The 17,483-nt window shown below is 38.0% G+C and overlaps 1 gene segment (V, D, J or C); it reads left to right on the forward strand.

Moving 5' to 3' along the window:
* The first annotated feature begins 14,618 nt into the window (after positions 1–14,618).
* LOC127687785 (Ig heavy chain V region 3-6-like) lies at positions 14,619–15,135 on the forward strand. The segment is given in 2 exon segments: positions 14,619–14,736; positions 14,819–15,135. Coding segments are annotated over 2 exon segments (360 nt in total).
* The last annotated feature ends 2,348 nt before the right edge of the window (positions 15,136–17,483 follow it).

Genomic DNA, 17,483 nt, shown 5'->3' on the forward strand with positions numbered 1-17,483 from the left:
GCAACTGATTTGCTTGAGTTAATTTTATAACCAGCCACTTTGCTGAAGTTGTTTATCAGCTGTAGGAGTTCTCTGGCGGAGGTTTTCGGTTCACTTAAGTAGACTATCATGTCATCTGCAAATAGTGATAATTTGACTTCTTCCTTTCCAATTTGTATCCCCTTGACCTCCTTACATTGGCTAATTGCTCTAGCTAGAACTTCAAGTACTATATTGAAAAGATATGGAGAGAACAGCCTTGCCTATTCCGTGATTTTAGTGGGATTGCTTCAAGTTTCTCTCCATTTAGTTTGTTGTTGGCTACCGGTTTGCTGTATAGTGCTTTAACAATGTTTAGGTATGGGCCTTGAATTCCTGTTCTTTCCAAGACTTTTAGCATGAAAGGATGCTGGATTTTGTCAAATGCTTTTTCTGCATCTAATGAGATGATCATATGTTTTTTTCTTTGAGTTTGTTTATGTAGTGGATAGCATTGATGGATTTCCTTATATTGAACCATCCCTGCATCCCTGGGATGACGCCTACTTGATCATGGTGGATGATCATTTTGATGTGTTCTTGGAATCAGTTGGCAAGAATTTTATTAAGTATTTTTGCATCAATATTCATAAGAGAAATTTGCGTCAAGTTCTCTTTCTTTGTTGGATCTTTGTGTGGTTTTGGTATCAGCGTAATTGTAGCTTCATAGAACGAGTTGGGTCAAGTTCCTTCTGTTTCTTTTTTGTGGAATACTTTGAAGAATATTGGTGTTAGGTCTTCTATGAAGGTCTGATAGAACTCTGCACTGAAGCCATCTGGTCCCGTGATTTTTTTGGTTGGGAGACTTTCTATGACCTTTTTATTTCTTCAGGTGTTATGGGACTGTTTAGTTGATCTATTTGATCCTGATTTAGTTTTGGTGTCGGATATCTGTCTAGGAAACTGTCCATTTACTCCAGATTCTCCAGTTGTGTTGAGTATAGTCTTTTGTAGTAGGATCTAATGATTTTTTTTAATTTCCTCAGTTTCTGTTGTTATATTTCCCTTTTCATTTCTAAGTTTGTTAATCTGGATACTGTCTCTGTGTCCTTTGGTTAGTCTGGCTAAGGGTTTATCTATCTTGTTGATTTTCTCAAAGAACCAGCTCCTGGTTTTGTTGATTCTTTGTATGGTTCTCTTTGTTTCTATTTGATTGATTTTGGCCCTGAATTTGATGATTTCCTGCCTTCTACTCCTCCTGGGTGTAATAGCTTATTTTTGTTCCAGGGCTTTCAAGAGTGTCATTAAGCTGGTAGAGTATGCTCTCTCCATTTCCTTTTTGGAGGCACTCACGGCTATGAGTTTTCCTATTAGCACTGCTTTCATTGTGTCCCATAGATTTGGGTATGTTGTGTATTAATTTTCATTATGTTCTAAAAAGTCTTTAATTTCTTTCTTTCGTTCTTCCTTGACCAAGGTATCATTGAGTAGAATATTGTTCAGTTTCCATGTGTATGTGGGTTTTCTGTTGTTTTTGTTGCTATTGAAGACCACTTTTATTCCATAGTGATCTGATAGGAGGCATGGGATTAATTCGATCTTCTTATATTTGCTGAGGTCTGTCTTGTGACCAATTATATGGTCTGTTTTGGAGAAGGTACCATGAGGTGCTGAGAAAAAGGTATATTCTTTTGCTTTAGGATAGAATGTGATATATATATCAGATATATATATATATATATATATCTGTTAAATCTAATTAGTCCAGAGCCTCAATTAGTTTCATTATGTCCCTGTTTAGTTTCTGTTTTCCTGATCGGTCCATTGAGGAAAGTGCAGTGTTGAAGTCACCCACAATTATTGTGTTAGGTGCAATGTGTGCTTTGAGCTTTAATAAAGTTTCTTTTATGAATGAGGGTGCCCTTGCATTTGGATCATAGATGTTGAGGATTGAGAGTTCTTCTTGTTGTATTTTTCCTTTGACCAGCAAGAAGTGTCCCTCAGAGTGTCTTTTGATGACTTTGGGTTGAAAGTCAATTTTATCTGATATTAAAATGGCTACTTCTGCTTGTTTCCTGAGACCATTTCCTTGTAAAATTGTCTTCCAGCCTTTTACTCTAAGGTAGTGTTTGTCTTTGACCTTGAGGTGTGTTTCCTGTATGCAGCAATATGTAGGGTCCTATTTACGTATCCAGTCGGTTAGTCTTTGTTTTTTTATTGGGGCATTGAGTCCATTGATATTGAGAGATATTAAGGAATAGTGATTGTTACTTCCTGTCATTTTTGACGTTATTTTTTAAATTTGATTGGTTAACTTCTTTTGGGTTTGATGAAAGGTTACTATCTTGCTTTTTCCAGGGTGAAGTTTCCCTCCTTGTATTGGTGTTTTCCTCCTATTATCCTTTGTAGGGCTGGGTTTGTGGATAGATATTGGTTAAACTTGGTTTTGTCATGGAATATCTTAGTTTCTCCATCTATGGTGATTGACAGTTTTGCTGGATATAGTAGTTTTGGCTGGCATTTGGGTTCTCTTAGAGTCTGCAAGAGATCTGCCCAGGATCTTCTAGCCTTCATAGTCTCAGGTGAAAAGTCTGCTGTGATTCTGATAGGTCTTCCTTTATATGTTACTTGGCCTTTTTCTCTTACTGCCTTTAATATTCTTTCTTTGTTTAGTGCATTTGGTGTTTTGATTATTATGTGACAGGAGGTATTTCTGTTCTGGTCCAGTCTGTTTGGAGTTCTGTAGGCTTCTTGTATATTCATGGGCATCTCTCTCTTTAGGTTAGGGAAGTTTTCTTCCATAATTTTATTGAAGATATTTGCTGGCCCTTTAAGTTGTAAATCTTCACTCTCATCTATGCCTATAATCCTTAGGTTTGGTCTTCTCATTGTGTCCTGGATTTTCTGGATATTTTGGGTTACAAGCTTTTTGCATTTTGCATTTTCTTTAACTGTTGAGTCCATGGTTTCTATGGAATCTTCAGCATCTGAGATTCTTTCTTCTATCTCTTGTATTCTGTTGTTGATATTTGCATCTATGTCCCCTGATTTCTTCCCAAGGCTTTCTGTCTCCAATGTTGTCGCCCTTTGGATTTTCTTAGTTGTTTCTACTTCTGATTTTAGATCCTGGATGGTTTTGCTTATGACCTTCACTTGCTTGTTTGTGCTTTCCTGTAATTCTTTAAGAGATTTTTGTTTCCTCTTTCATGACCTCAGCCTGTTGACCAAAGTTTTCCTGTATTTCTTTAAATGTTTTTTTTTGAATTTCCTCCTTATTGGCTTTTGTATTCTCCTGAATTTCTTTCAATGATTTTTGTGTTTCCTTGCAAGGGCTTCTAACGTTTTTTTTGTTTTGTTTTGTTTTTTTCCATTTTCTCCTGAATTTCTTTAAATATGTCCTTCATGTGTTCCTGTACCAGCATCTTGACCAATGATTTTAAATCCAAATCTTGTTTTACTGGTGTGATGCGATTTCCAGGACATGCTGTTAAAGGAGAATTGGGTTCAGATGCTGCCATATTGCATTGATTTCTTTTAGTGACATTCCTGCGTTTGCCTTTTGCCATCTAGCTCTCACTGGTGTTAGTTAGTCTTGTCAATGCTGGACTCACCAGTGCAAGCTACCTCTTCCCAGGTGGCCTCTGGTGCACAGCTTACCTCCTGCACTGCCTGGGGACAGGGTGCTGTTGCCCAGGCTATTCAGATCCTGAAGCAGACACCTGAAGGCTCCTGCTGGTGCCCGCTGGATTCACCAGATTACATTGACTCCTCCCAGTCAGCCTCCTGGAAGCCCTTCTTGCCTCTTGCAGGACCTGGAGATATGGTGTTGCCGCCCAGACTGATCTGGATCCGGAAGCAGAGAGATCTGAGGGCTCCCACCAGAGGCCTCAGGATTGGAACCTTAGCTCCGTGCCAAGGGAGCAAGCTGTGTGCTCCCAGTCTGCCTCAGGTGCACTCCAGGTCTCCTGCACTTCCTGGAGACTGAGTGCTGTGGCCCAAGCTGTTCAGATCCTGCAGCAGACATCTGAAGGCTCCCACCAGGGCCCATTGGATTCACCAGAGCACCTTACAACCTGATCTTAACAGACTACAGAATATTTGACTTGGCAGATGTGACTCATCTTTTGACACCAGGAACTTCTCCTGTGGAAAAATGAAACCAACAGGTACCTTGAAAACAAGTGTAGATTAGGAAAAGATTTATTGGATTTCCATGATGGTTGAAACCCATGCCATTTATTTCAGAAACACCTGTGAGAATCCAGGTGCATTGTGAACCTGTGAGGAATAGTCTGAAAAATACAATGTAGGTTAAGATATTATCAGAAATTTTTTTGCAAATGGTATCCTATTATAATTTATAATCAATGTTAAACTATAAAATTAGATCAGTTGTACAGTTGTATTTTGCCTTCTTTGTGCCAGAGATTCATCATATGTGCAAGAAGCAGATACTCATTCCATACACTCTAAAACAGCAGAGAATCCTTTAATGATAGATGATAGTCCTTCTCAAACATGGACACCTTCTTATGAATGACTAATGCTCATTTTTAATTACAGGTTTAAATTGGAGACACTTGTACTGAAATTTTGTAATAGCTTATGTCCTCAAACTACAGGGAATGCATCATTGACACCTTATTCTCAGGAATTTGTGATTTCTTTACTTAAGTGATAAAAGAATTACCCCATTGAATCATTTTCACCTAAGCAAGGAGTAACTGAAGGAATAGAAACAGTTGAAAACATTTAGGCAATCTGTCATGGGTTAGTAATATCAGTTCAATATTTAGATGTGTTTGAAAGCCCATAGCTAAACTAGTGCCTTTGTTGCTGAATTTTTAAAATAATGAAAAGTTCATGAAAGTTCTTTCAACATAACTAAATAACTCTGTTACTGTTGTCACAAATTTGTTAGTGGCTTTTATTGTCTTCATTTTCCATAAAGCCTCAGGGACACATTTGGGAAAATTATCTGAAGGTGTTCCTCTGGAAAAAACTGGCTTATAGAGTTTAATGACACACCAGTAATTAGTCTCATTGTTTCTTAAACTGAATATACCTCCAACTGTGGACTAGGATAGTAAATAATCCATAGGGAACCAGAAGCTCTTGAAGATGTGTGATCCTCTGTGAGTTTTGGTGTCCCCCCCCCTGCAGCTAATTCTACTTCTTCTTGCTCATTTTAACATTCTGTAATTTCTGTTTGGTAGGAAGGAACTCATACACAACAAGGTTAATGATGGAAGTATATGTTAAAGGATTACAAGATCTATTGTATCAGGATCTTATAAATAGACTTATAACCCAAAGATTGTCTTTTTGCTGTTAAGGCAACATAGAGACTATCCTTTGACATAAATCAGAGGAGCTCTGTGAGAGAATATCTAATCCAAACTCAGACCTCTTTGTAGAATTCTAATGGCCTGAAATTTTATTTTTAATTGGTTATGGTATTTATTTACATTTCAAATGTTATCCCCTTTCCTGCTTTCCTCTCTGCAAACATGCTATACCATCCTTACCCCTTTTAGAAAGCATCCTCACCCATCCACCAATTCCTGGCTCAGTGCCCTAGCATTTTGCTACACTGAAACATCAAGCATTCAAAGGAAAAAGGGCTTCCCATCGCATTCATTCCTGATGAGGCTGTCCTCTATGACATATAAAGCTAGAGCCATGGGTCCCTACATGTGTTTTATTTGGTTGGTGGTTTAGTCCTAGGGAGCTCTAAGGGTTCTTGTCGGTTTATTATTTTTCTTTTTCCTAAGGGGTTGCAAACCACTTCAGTTCCTTCATTTCTACTGGGAAACTCTTCCATTGGGGTCCCATGCACAGTCTGATATTTAGTTCTAAGCTTCCACAGCTCTATTGGTCAGGCTCAGGAAGAGACTCTCAGCAAATAGCTATATCTGGCTTCTGTCATGAAGCACTTCTTTGAAATAGCAACAGTGTTGGAGCTAATTATATATGCAATGGATCGCTAGGAAGGGCTATCTCTGGATGGCCTTTCCTTCAGTATCTGTTCCACTCTTTGACGCTATATTTCTTTTTGACCAGAACAAATCTGAATTCAAATTTAGGATATGGGTGAAAGGTGCCATCCCTCTACCAGGGGCCTTGTCAAAGCTTGGGATATTGTCCCTCCAGGTCCTCTCTCCTTTGTAGGTTATCAGCACTCATCGCAGTTGATTTCTGGAAGCCTCTTGATTTGCTGGCATCTGGGACTTTCTCATGGTTACCCCAAGTTTCCCATTCCCACACCACCTCAGCTACACAACTCTCTTCAATATCCTGATCCCCTGTGCATCTACTCTTCTCCTCCAATACCTGTTCCTGCACCACTTTCACTTCCCTCTCTAATCATTCTTCCAAGTTTCTCCACTCTCTCCTTCCTGTAATTACTTTGCTCCCTCTTCTAAGCAGGTCTGAAGCATCCACACTTTGCTCTTCCATCTTCTTGAGATTCCCCAATTTGCCTGTGAATTTCATGAAGTCATTCATTGTAGTATCAGAGTGGTACTCCATTGTTTACATGTATCAAATTTTCCATGTCGATTTCTCTGTTGAGACATCTGTGTTGGTTCCAGGTTATGGGTAACATAAATAAGGCTGACATGAACATAATAGAATATGTGTCTTTATTACATACTGTAGCATCATCTGGTTATATACCCAGGAGTAGTATAGATCTTCAACAAAAAAGCAAAGAGGAGTTGTCTAATGCAAACCCCTGAAATAAACAAAGGAGAAACAAGGAGAAGTATAAAAAGAATAAAAAAATAAATAAAAATACAAAAACAGGAAGTGGTTCTTTGAGAAAATAAATGAGATAGATAAATCCTTAGCCAGGCTAACAAAAGGGTATAGAAACCATATCCCAATTAACAAAATTAGAAATGAAAAGGGAGACATAACTACACTAATCATGGTAATTTAAAAATCTGAAGATCCTATTACAAAAGCCTATACTCAAGAAAACTGAAAAATCTGGATGAAATAGATAATTTTCTAGAGAAATACCAGGTACAAAAGTTAAAGCAGCATCAAAAAAAATCTAAACAATCCCATAACTCATAAAGAAATAGAAGCAGTCATTAAAAGTCTCCCAACCCAAAAGCCGAAAACCAGATTATTTTTTCAGAATTCCATCAGGCCTTCAAAGTAGACCTAATACTAATACTCTACAAACTATTACACAAAATAAAAACAAGACATTACCTATTTCATTTTATGCAGCCACGGGAATGCTGATAAGAAAACACACAAAGACCAAACAAAGAAATAGAACTTCAGATCAATTTCCCTTATGAATATCGATGCAATAATATACAATAGAGTTTTTGCAAACAGAATCCCAGAACACAACAAAATGATCAATTACCATGAGTAAGTAGGCTGGCCTAGCATTTTGAAGGAACACTTTATGATCTGGAAGTTTCCAACCCCTTTCAGACCACATGTTCATTGTGATTTTCCTAAATTTGTTTCTATGATGCTCAGATACACAGATGATGGCAGAGCATGGCAAAAATGCTCCAGCACACAAAACAAGCTTATATAACTGTAATGGATCAGAGAGAGAACATTGCATACATGATATAGAGTTAGATTTGATAGAAAAAAATGGAAATTGGTTTACTCACTGATTTGTCTACTCAATCCAAAGAAGTCTACCCTCAGCCTTTAAAGATGAAAAATGAATCAATTCAAAAGGCAGATAGCAGAGATGTTTTAAAAAAATTGTACTTTTTTCATTTAATGGAACCATAAGTTTAAAAGATAAGAACACTAACCACTTTTTAAGTTTCAACTGCTTAATCAATCAAGAAAATATTAGACTATAATGTAGTTTAAAGTTGTATATAATAGAAGCAACAATGACACTTATGTAGGAAAAAATGACACTGAATACTGATGAGTAATTGGTGATAATGGAAACATAATTTGTTTAACATACTGTAGTTCTTATGGAATTTTGTCTGGACAAATGCAAAATTCCAAATACCTTTTGACCTGCCTGCATCACTCTTATGCATAAAACTAAGGACACTCTACTAGAAAGATAACAGATCATTTGTCCAAATAGAATAAGACATGGTATTAAGTTTTAGGATAGATGATAAAGCATATCATGGGTGAGAAGAGAGAATAAATCTAGAGACAGTGTGGATTTAGTAATAAGAAAGCAAGAAATGAGGAACTGAAGTATGAAATGAAGTTTGGTTCTGTCTGAAGACCTTAAAATTGTAGGAACAGAAGAGGTACTGTGGGGAGGTTAGTATAGGGTGGGACAATGGGAACATGACTAGATATTTTACCAGTGATTTCCACAGTCCTCATGATCTCTTATTTCAGATTCACACTAGAGGAAACCAGAGGCAGCAATTGTCTTATATTAATGAAAAAGAAGTGCATTTAGTATATACCTTCACCGGTTATGAAGGCAAGACTGACTCTCACATGCAAATGAATCTTCTAGCTCAAAGTTAACTCTCCTCCTGGGATAGGACAGCACACATATCTCTTACTGAAGGCTGATCTCAGAATAAAAGGGAGTGTATCCTAAAGCATGAGAGAATAGATTTTTGTGTATTCCTTTCTAATGAATGTTGCCATTTCATACATGTCTCCATGATGGGTTTTTTGAATGAATGATTTACAAAATGTACTTTTCTTGTCTCAATGTATGCTGTGTGATGTGCAGCTTCAGGAGTCAGGACACGTCCTTGTAAAATCCTATGAATCACTGTCCATCACCTGCTCTGGCACTGGTTATCCCATCACTCATGGTTATTACTGGAGCTAGATCTGAAAGTTCCCAGTAAACAAAATGGAGGTGATTGGGTACATAAGCAACAGTGGTAGAACTATCTATAAACCATCTCTCAAAAGTTGATTCTTCATCACTACAGACACATTCAAGAATCAGTTCTTCCTGCAGTTGAACTCTGGGACTAATGAGACATGGCTACATATTACTGAAGCAACAGTGGACATGCAGCATACACCAAGCACAGAAAATCTACTTTAGAGTAGATCAAAAGCAATTCTTACACAAAAGTGTGGCAGCAGACTCCTGCTGTACAGGAAGTCCCACAGATGATCAGATGTTCAGTTAATGTAATGCACACAGCCTAATAGACTCTTTAAATTATACCCAGGATTCTTCAATCACAACACCTCCTGGAGGCTCTCCATCCCATTTCAAAACCCAACAGATGTCTACTTCATTCCTGGAGGAAATAAAATTATTAGAAACACCAGAACCTCAGAATCCATATTGATATTCATAACCCTGGTGACCATGGCATGTTTCTGAATTTCAGAAATCTAGAGGCAACTTGAAAGCCCCATAGGTCACTCAGGCCACAAAATCCACAGTGGAGGCTCTTTATTTAAACTGAAGACTCTCTGGCTACTAGAACAAACAACTCAAAAATAATCCTAGAGCAGAAAGAGAAACCTAAAAAGAAAATTCATTATCAAAGATAAACTCAGAAATGGCACATGAAATTTTAGTAATTCCATAGCCAAATGACTAAAAGCAAGCATGAGAACAATATTAAGAACTATGTAACACTAGAGCCTGCCATCCAACTATAGCAAATACCAGCATATTCGCACACAGCTGAACTACAAGCAAATGACTTTAAATGCAACCATATGAAAGTTTTAAATTCCTTTAAAGAAGAAATGCATAGTGCCCTAAGAGAAATCCAGTAAAAGACATATATGAATGGAGCCTTCCCAGCACAATCTCTCTCTCTCTCTCTCTCTCTCTCTCTCTCTCTCTCTGTGTGTGTATGTTTGTGTTTCTCTTCCTCCCTCCCTCCCTCCCTCCCTCCCTCCCTCCCACCCTCTTATCTTCCTCCCTCCCTCCTTGTGATGCAGAAGATATTGGAAGCATTGGTGATTTGGTTTCATGCTGATATTAGACAGAGGCCCAGTGACAGGTATGAGTGATTTATTTGGTCAAAATAATGACAGAACAAATCTCAATACTCTGGCCCCAGCAATAATTCCATAAAGAGAAAATATAAACTCTTAACACTTTGTTTTTATTTTAATCATTCATATAACAGCCCACTCACTACTAAACTACTGTTTATTCCCTTTACAACCCTGCCCCTTGCCCCTCCCCTTCTTGTATGAGCAGCTGGTACCCATGTCCATATCATCCCAGACTCTGACACGTAAATTTAGGCACTTCATCTCCCATTAAGAACATACAAAGCAGTCAATTTAGAAAAACATAACCCACATACAGGCCAAAGCTTTTGAGATAACCCCCAATATAGTTCTAAACCTATACAAAGACCAAGGGGCACATGCATTTCATATGGATGGGAAAGCCTTCAATTCAGCCTTTTTATGTGCTTTGTTTGAAGGTTCAGACTCTGAGAGCCCAAAGCATCCAGGTTAGCTGACTCTGTTGGCTTTCCAGTGAAGTTCCTATCCTATTCAAGGCACCAAATACTTCTGCTTATACTTTTATAAGAGCCCTCAATGTCCTTCCGGTGTTTGGTTCTGTGTGTCTGCATATATCTGAGTCAACTTCTGGTCAAGGACTCACAGAAGACATGCCATTCTCCTCTCTGCAAGCACAAGAGAATATCATTAATAGTGTAAGCTATTGCTCCTTGCACGTGGAATTAGTCTCAAGTCTGAACCTCTTATAGGCAGGAGAACCCCTTTGTCTCTCCTCAAACTCTAATTACAGGATTTCTTATAGACAGGAAAATTTGGGCTTGAAAGTTTGTGTCTTTACAGTAGGGGCTTCTTCAAGTTCAAAATCACCAATGTACTGTGTTACAGTTAAGGTCATCTCCATTGATTATTGGGAACTTATTCTATTCTAGATCTCTATCTCATCTTATAGGTAAACCCCACATCTCACTATCTACAGTTGCATGTTTCCATTCTTTTTAATGGCCATTAAGAGATCTCTGCTGTCCTTCTGTACACATGATTCTAAACCCCCCATTCCCATCACCATAGCCCTTCCCTCCTAGATGCCTCTCTTCATTTATCTCTTATGACTATTTATTTCCCACTTCTAAGTGAGATCCAAGCTTCCTCCCATAAGCCTTCCTTCCTGTTTAGCCTCTTTTGTTCTGTGGTGTGTAACATGATGCCGGTATTTTATGGCAAATATCAATTTGTAAGTGAATACATATCACACACATCATTTCTGGAGTAGGTTACTTCCCTTAGGATGATATTTTTGAGTTCTCTCCATTTGCCTACAAATTCAAGATATCTTCTTTTAATAGCTGAAATGTATTCCAATGTGTAGATGTATATTTTCTTCATCCATTCTTCAGTTAAGGGACATCTTTACAATTTCCTCTTCCTGGCTATAACAAATAAACTAGCTATGGATATATCAGAGCAAGTGTCTTTGTGGGATGTTGGAGCACCTACAGGTTATATTACTAGGAGCAGTATAGCAGGTTCTTTGGGTAGAACTATTCCCAGGCTTCTGATAAACCATCAAATTAAAACTCAAAATGGTGTAGAGGTAGGCACTCCCTTCATAAATGATGACGTGTTCCCCTTTCTCCACTTCCTCACCAGCCTGTGCTACCAGTTGTTTTTTTCATCGTAACCGTTCTAAAGGTTCAAATGAATATCAGAAATGTTTTGAATTTCACTTCCCTGCTAACTAAGAATTTTAGACATCTGTTTATGTGCTTCTTTCCAATTCAAGTATTCTCTGATGACAATATTCCACCCTATTTGGGGGGGGGTTATTTACATTGGTGATGACTTTGAACAGTGTCCTTTGAGTTCCTATGGACAGTGTCCTTTGAGTTCCAATAGCTCTGCAGATTCATGAGGTCCCACTTATCAACTGTTGAAGTCAAAGCCTGAGGCATTGGTGTTCTTCTCATGAAATTGTCTCCTGAGTTAAGAATATATTTTAATCTCTTAATGAAGGGTATTTCTTTTTATTATATCCCGTGAGGACATATAATATATACAGGTTTATACTGCGGAACTTCATCTACCTGAAATTCAATTTCATGGAGGGTGATTAGCATGTACATATTTTTATTCATATACATACTATTACACAGTTAATGCAGTGCTATTTTTCCAAGATGAATTATGTTCCTTTTACCAAAGCAATCTACACATTCAATATAAACTCCACCAAAATTATAGCACAATTTTAAAGACCTTGAAAGAGCAATTATCACTTTTATATGAAAAAAAAAAACCCAGGATAGCCGAAACAATCCTGTACAATAAATAACTTCCCAGGGAATAATCACACATGAAAACAAGCTATACTACAAGGCAATAAAGATAAAAACTGCATAAAATTGGTAAAGAAGCAGAGATGTTAAACAATGGAATCAAATCACAGACCTAAAAATAAAACCACCCAAACCTGGACACTTGACATTTTATAAAGAAGACAAAATAATGCAATGAAAAAATGAAAGCACAACATGGTACTAGACTACCTGGATATCCATCTGTACAAGAAGGAAAAGAGTTGCATTCTTATAACCATACATGAAACTGAAGTTCAGGTGGACCAAGTACTTCAACATAAAACTGGATATATCATATCTCTATAAGAGAAATTAGGAAACGCCAGTGAATTCATAGTACAGAAGAAAGTTTCTTGAATTGTAAAACAATGACTCTGCTTTGAAAACAATAGCTGATAAATAGGACCTCATGAAACTGTAAAGTTTCTGTATCTCCAAGTGCACTGTCAGTAACATGCAGTCAAATGACAACAACAAACCAAATACCCAAATTTAAAATAGTGTACATAACTAAACAGAATTCTCAAGAGAAGGAAATCTTGAATGGGCAAGAAGCACTTAAACAGATGATCAAAATACTTAGTTTACAGTGGATAAAACTACAAACTTCTCTGAGGTTTTATCTTGTATACATCAATATAGCTAAGAGGAAAAACTCAATAGGGGGCACATGCTGGCAAGAATTTTGAGCAAGGGGAACACTTCTTCATTTATGATAGAAGTGCATATCTCTATAACGACTTTGGATAATCATTTTGTGGTTTCTCACAAATTATTAGTGCCTTTGATTATCTTGATTTTCCATAAAGTGTCATGCACATATTTGGAAAAAGTTCATGAAGGAGTATTTCTGGAAGAAAGTTTCTTTATGGGATTTAATGATACATGAGTAAATAATCCTATTGTATCAAAAAATGGACATACCTCTTACTGTAGATGAAGATAAGTCCACTCATCCTTAGGGATCCAGTGCAGTGTGAAGATGGATGTTTTCCTGTGAGTGTTGGTGTCTGTCTCCTGCAGTTAATCCTACTTCTTCTTGCTTGTTTTAAAATTCAACCATTTCTCTTTTGGTAGAGATGAGCTCACATTCACCTAGATAAATGATGGAACTACACGTAGGGAGATTATAAAATCTATTTGTATAGGCTCTTTATAACTACACCAATCACCTATAGATTATCACTCTGCTGTTAAGGCAATGTGGAGACAGTCATTTGAATCATATGATCTTTGTGGGAGAATATACATTCCAAAATCAGATATCTTGTCAGAATTCAACTAATCTGACCTTACAAAAGGGCATATTATGATCAGAAAGATTCCAATCCCTCTCAAACCACACAGTGGTTGTGATGTTCATTAAATCCACTTCAATGATACTCAGACCCACAGAAATGAGACTCCACATTGCAAAATGCTCCAGTACACAATATTGAGCTTACAGGACTGTCATGGATGAGAGATAATTCCATATATAATATAAAGTAAGATTAATTTATAAAAAAGAGAGAGTATGTTATTCACACATATATCTGCACAACCTACATAATTCCCACCCTTTGAAAGGCCAAGAATTAAATAATTCAACAGGTAGATAGCAGAGATACATTGTAAAATTTAGATTAGTTCTGTAATGGAAACAAAAGCATAAAACATTTTAATGTGAAACATCCAATTCCTTAACTTATCAAGAAAATGTAAATTAATAAGATAGCTTGAGATTTTATCTAATTCAAGCAACAATAACAATGATTTATCAGGGAAACAAATGACACCAAATGCTGACGAGTATTTGGTGAAAGGGGAAACATAATGGAAGGTTGGATTAACCTGTTGCAGTTCTTATGTAAATTTTTGTAAGGTCTTCCAAAGATAAAATCACAAATCTATTTTAAACTATCTTCATCACTTCTGTAGATTCGGATAAGGACTCTATACTGGAAAGATAGCAGATCATTTGTGCAACTATAAAAAGACAGGGTGCTAAGATTTAGGAAAGATTGAAACACATTTTATTGGTAGAAAAAGAAAAAAACTAGAAATGGTGGGGACATATGAATAATTAAGCAAGAATTCATGTGTGAGAGGAAAATTGGCATTCACTTGGACCTTAAAAACACATGAGCAGAAGAGGTTTCCTGGGAGTATAATGTAGAAAATGACAGTGGGGTTATGTCTAGATATGTTTCCTGTTATTTCTAGAGTCCTGACACACTCTTATTCCAGACTCACACTATGGGAAGCCAGAGATACTAATGGTCTTATTTTCATAACCAAATGCAATCATTATTCTCCCTCCCCAATTATGAAGGAAAGGCTGATTCACTACATGCAAATGAATGTACTAGCTCTAATTTAAATTCCCTCCTGTGATATCGGAGCTACCATCTATCTCTCTCACTGAAGGTTAATCTCTGAAGATAAGGGGGTATAGCCTAAGAGATGAGGGTGTTGAGTCTTCTGTACCTGTTGACATCCCTTCCTGGTGAGTGTCGCCATTTCATATGTGTGTCCAGGTGGGGTTTTCAAAATGTGTGATTGACAGAATGTATTCTTCTTCTCTGAAGGTATCTTGTCTGATGTGCAGCTTCAAGAGTCTGGACCTAGCCTGTTGAAACCTTCTCAGTCGCTGTCCCTCACCTGCTCTGTCACTGGCTACTCCATTACAAGTGGTTATTGGTGGAGCTGGATCCGGCAGATTCCAGGAAACAAACTGGAGTGGATGGGCTACATATACTCTGGTGGTGGCACTAGCTACAACCCATCTCTCCAAAGTCGAATCTCCATCACTAGAGACACATCCAAGAACCAGTTCTTCCTGCAGTTGAACTCTGTGACTACTGAAGACACAGCAACATATTACTGTGCAAGATACACTGTGTGACATCTTCAGTGTGGGCCTAGACATATACCTTCTTGTAGAGCAGCTCTGCACCAGCAGGGGTCAGGCAGCATACACCAAGTACAGGAAATCTATTTTGTAATAGGCAAAAAAAGATTTCATACCCAAAACTGTGACATGAGACTCCAGCTGTACAGAAAGACAAACTTTTGCTATATTCTTTAGTTAATTCAATGTCCACAGCCTACAGATGTTCCTTAAATTATATCCACAAGACTCCAATGACACCCTCTCCTGGAAACTTAACAAGACATCCAAAATCTTGGCACATAATTACTGCACTCCTTAAGGACAATCCAGTTGTAGAAACCCCAGAAACTAAACCAGAATCCCAGAAGCCACATTGTTATTCCAGAACCCTTTGTCCTTTGCAGTTCACTGAATATCAGAAAACTAGAGGTAACTGGAAAGTTCCATATGTTACTCAGGCCACAAAATGCCAATGGAAGCACCTTAATGGCCCTGAACTCTCTTTGGCCACTAGAATAACAGGGAATACAGGCAAGAAGTTCAAAGCAGAAATAAGTGAGGTAACCCAGTCTCAAAAGATCAATCATGGTATGTACTCACTGATAAGTGGATATGAGCCTAGAAACTTTGAGTACCCAAGACATAATCCACATATTAAATGATGTCCAAAAAGAATGGAGGAGTGGCCCCTGGTTCTGGAAAGACTCAGTGCAAGAGTATAGGGGAATTCCAGAACAGGCAAGCGGGAAGGGGTAGATGGAGGAACAGAGGGAGGAAAGAGGACTTATGGGACTTGCGGGGAGTGGGGACCCAGAACGGGGGAAATCATTTGAAATGAAAATAAAAAATATATCAATAAAAAAGGATGCTCATGAACCTAAAAGAATCAGATATGCAGATATCTAGATGACAGCACAAGAACCAAATTAAAAAGCAGGCTAATATGATTATACTAGAGTACAGCTATGTAACTACAACAAGCCCTGGATATTCCAATATAGCTGAAGTACAAGCAAATGATGCCATGTACAACCTTATGAAATCAATAAAGTCCATTAGAGAGAAAATGAACAAAGTCATTATTGAAATCTTGTAAAAGAAAAACACGTAGGAAGCTTAACCAGCACAAGTTCTCCCCTCTGTGTGTGTGTGTGTGTGTGTGTGTGTGTGTGTGTCTGTGTGTGTGTCTGTCTGTCTGTCTGTCTCTGTCTCTCTGTCACTTTCTGTCACGTTCTGTCTCTGTCTCTCTGTCCATTTCTGTCTTTCTTTCTTTCTTTATCTCTCTGTCTGTCTCCCTCTCTTTCTCTCTCTATCTCTGTCTGTCCATTTTGGTCTCTGTCTCTCTGTCTCTTTGTATCTCTCTCTCTCTAGCTCTGTGTGTGTGTGTGTATGTGTGTCTGTCTGTCTCTCTATCTCTGTCTCTCTGTCCCTTGCTGTCTCTTTCTGTCTCTTTCTGTCTCTCTGTCCATTTCTGTCTTTCTTTATCTCTGTCTGTCTCTCTCTCTTTCTCTCTCTGTCTGTCCATTTTGGTCTCTGTCTCTCTGTCTCTTTGTATCTCTCTCTCTCTAGCTCTGTGTGTTTACGTTTGTGTGTGTTTGTCTGTCTCTCTGTCCCTTGCTGTCTCTTTCTGTCTCTCTCTGTCTCTCTCTTTCTCCATCTGTCTCTGTCTGTCTCTCTGTCCATTTCTGTCTCTCTGTCTCTCTGTCTCCCTTTCTTTCTCTCTCTGTCTCTGTCTCTGTCCATTTCTGTCTTTGTCTCTCTCTCTCTCTCTCTCTCTCTCTCTCTCTCTCTCTCTCTCTCTCTCTCTCTCTCTCTCTCTCTCTCTCTCTCTCCCCTCATCATCATTTTCTCAGGAAGGCAACTGGTGATGAATTGGTTATCTGGCATCATGCTGATACAGACAGAGGCCCAAAATTTAATTATCAAACTCTGGTAAGAATTCGCAGCAAGAAACACTGAATCCTTTTTATATCATAATTTTATTTTGTTTTATTTTTATTTTACTTATTTACTTTATAGCCCTCTTACTACCTGTTTCCCGGGATATCCCTTCCATAATACTTTCCCCTTGCTACCCTACCTTTCTTCTCTGAGCAGCTAGGCTCCCTCTGTTTATCTCACATTCTCAAACACAGAAAGTTCAAGTCTCTAGAAAGCTAGTTGTTTCCTCTCCCATGAAGCCAGACAAAGTATCCCAGATAGTAGAGCATAACCCATTGTATAGAAAATGGCTTTTGGTATATCCCCCACTACAGGTCTGGAACCATATGAAAGTCATGCTGTGTACCTGCTACATAGCTTTGTGGATGCGTACTTCCAGCCCGTGTATGTTCTTGGGTTGGAGGTTTAGAATTCTGAGA

Source organism: Apodemus sylvaticus, chromosome 6 (assembly GCF_947179515.1).
Source record: "Apodemus sylvaticus chromosome 6, mApoSyl1.1, whole genome shotgun sequence".
Classification (NCBI taxonomy): domain Eukaryota; kingdom Metazoa; phylum Chordata; class Mammalia; order Rodentia; family Muridae; genus Apodemus; species Apodemus sylvaticus.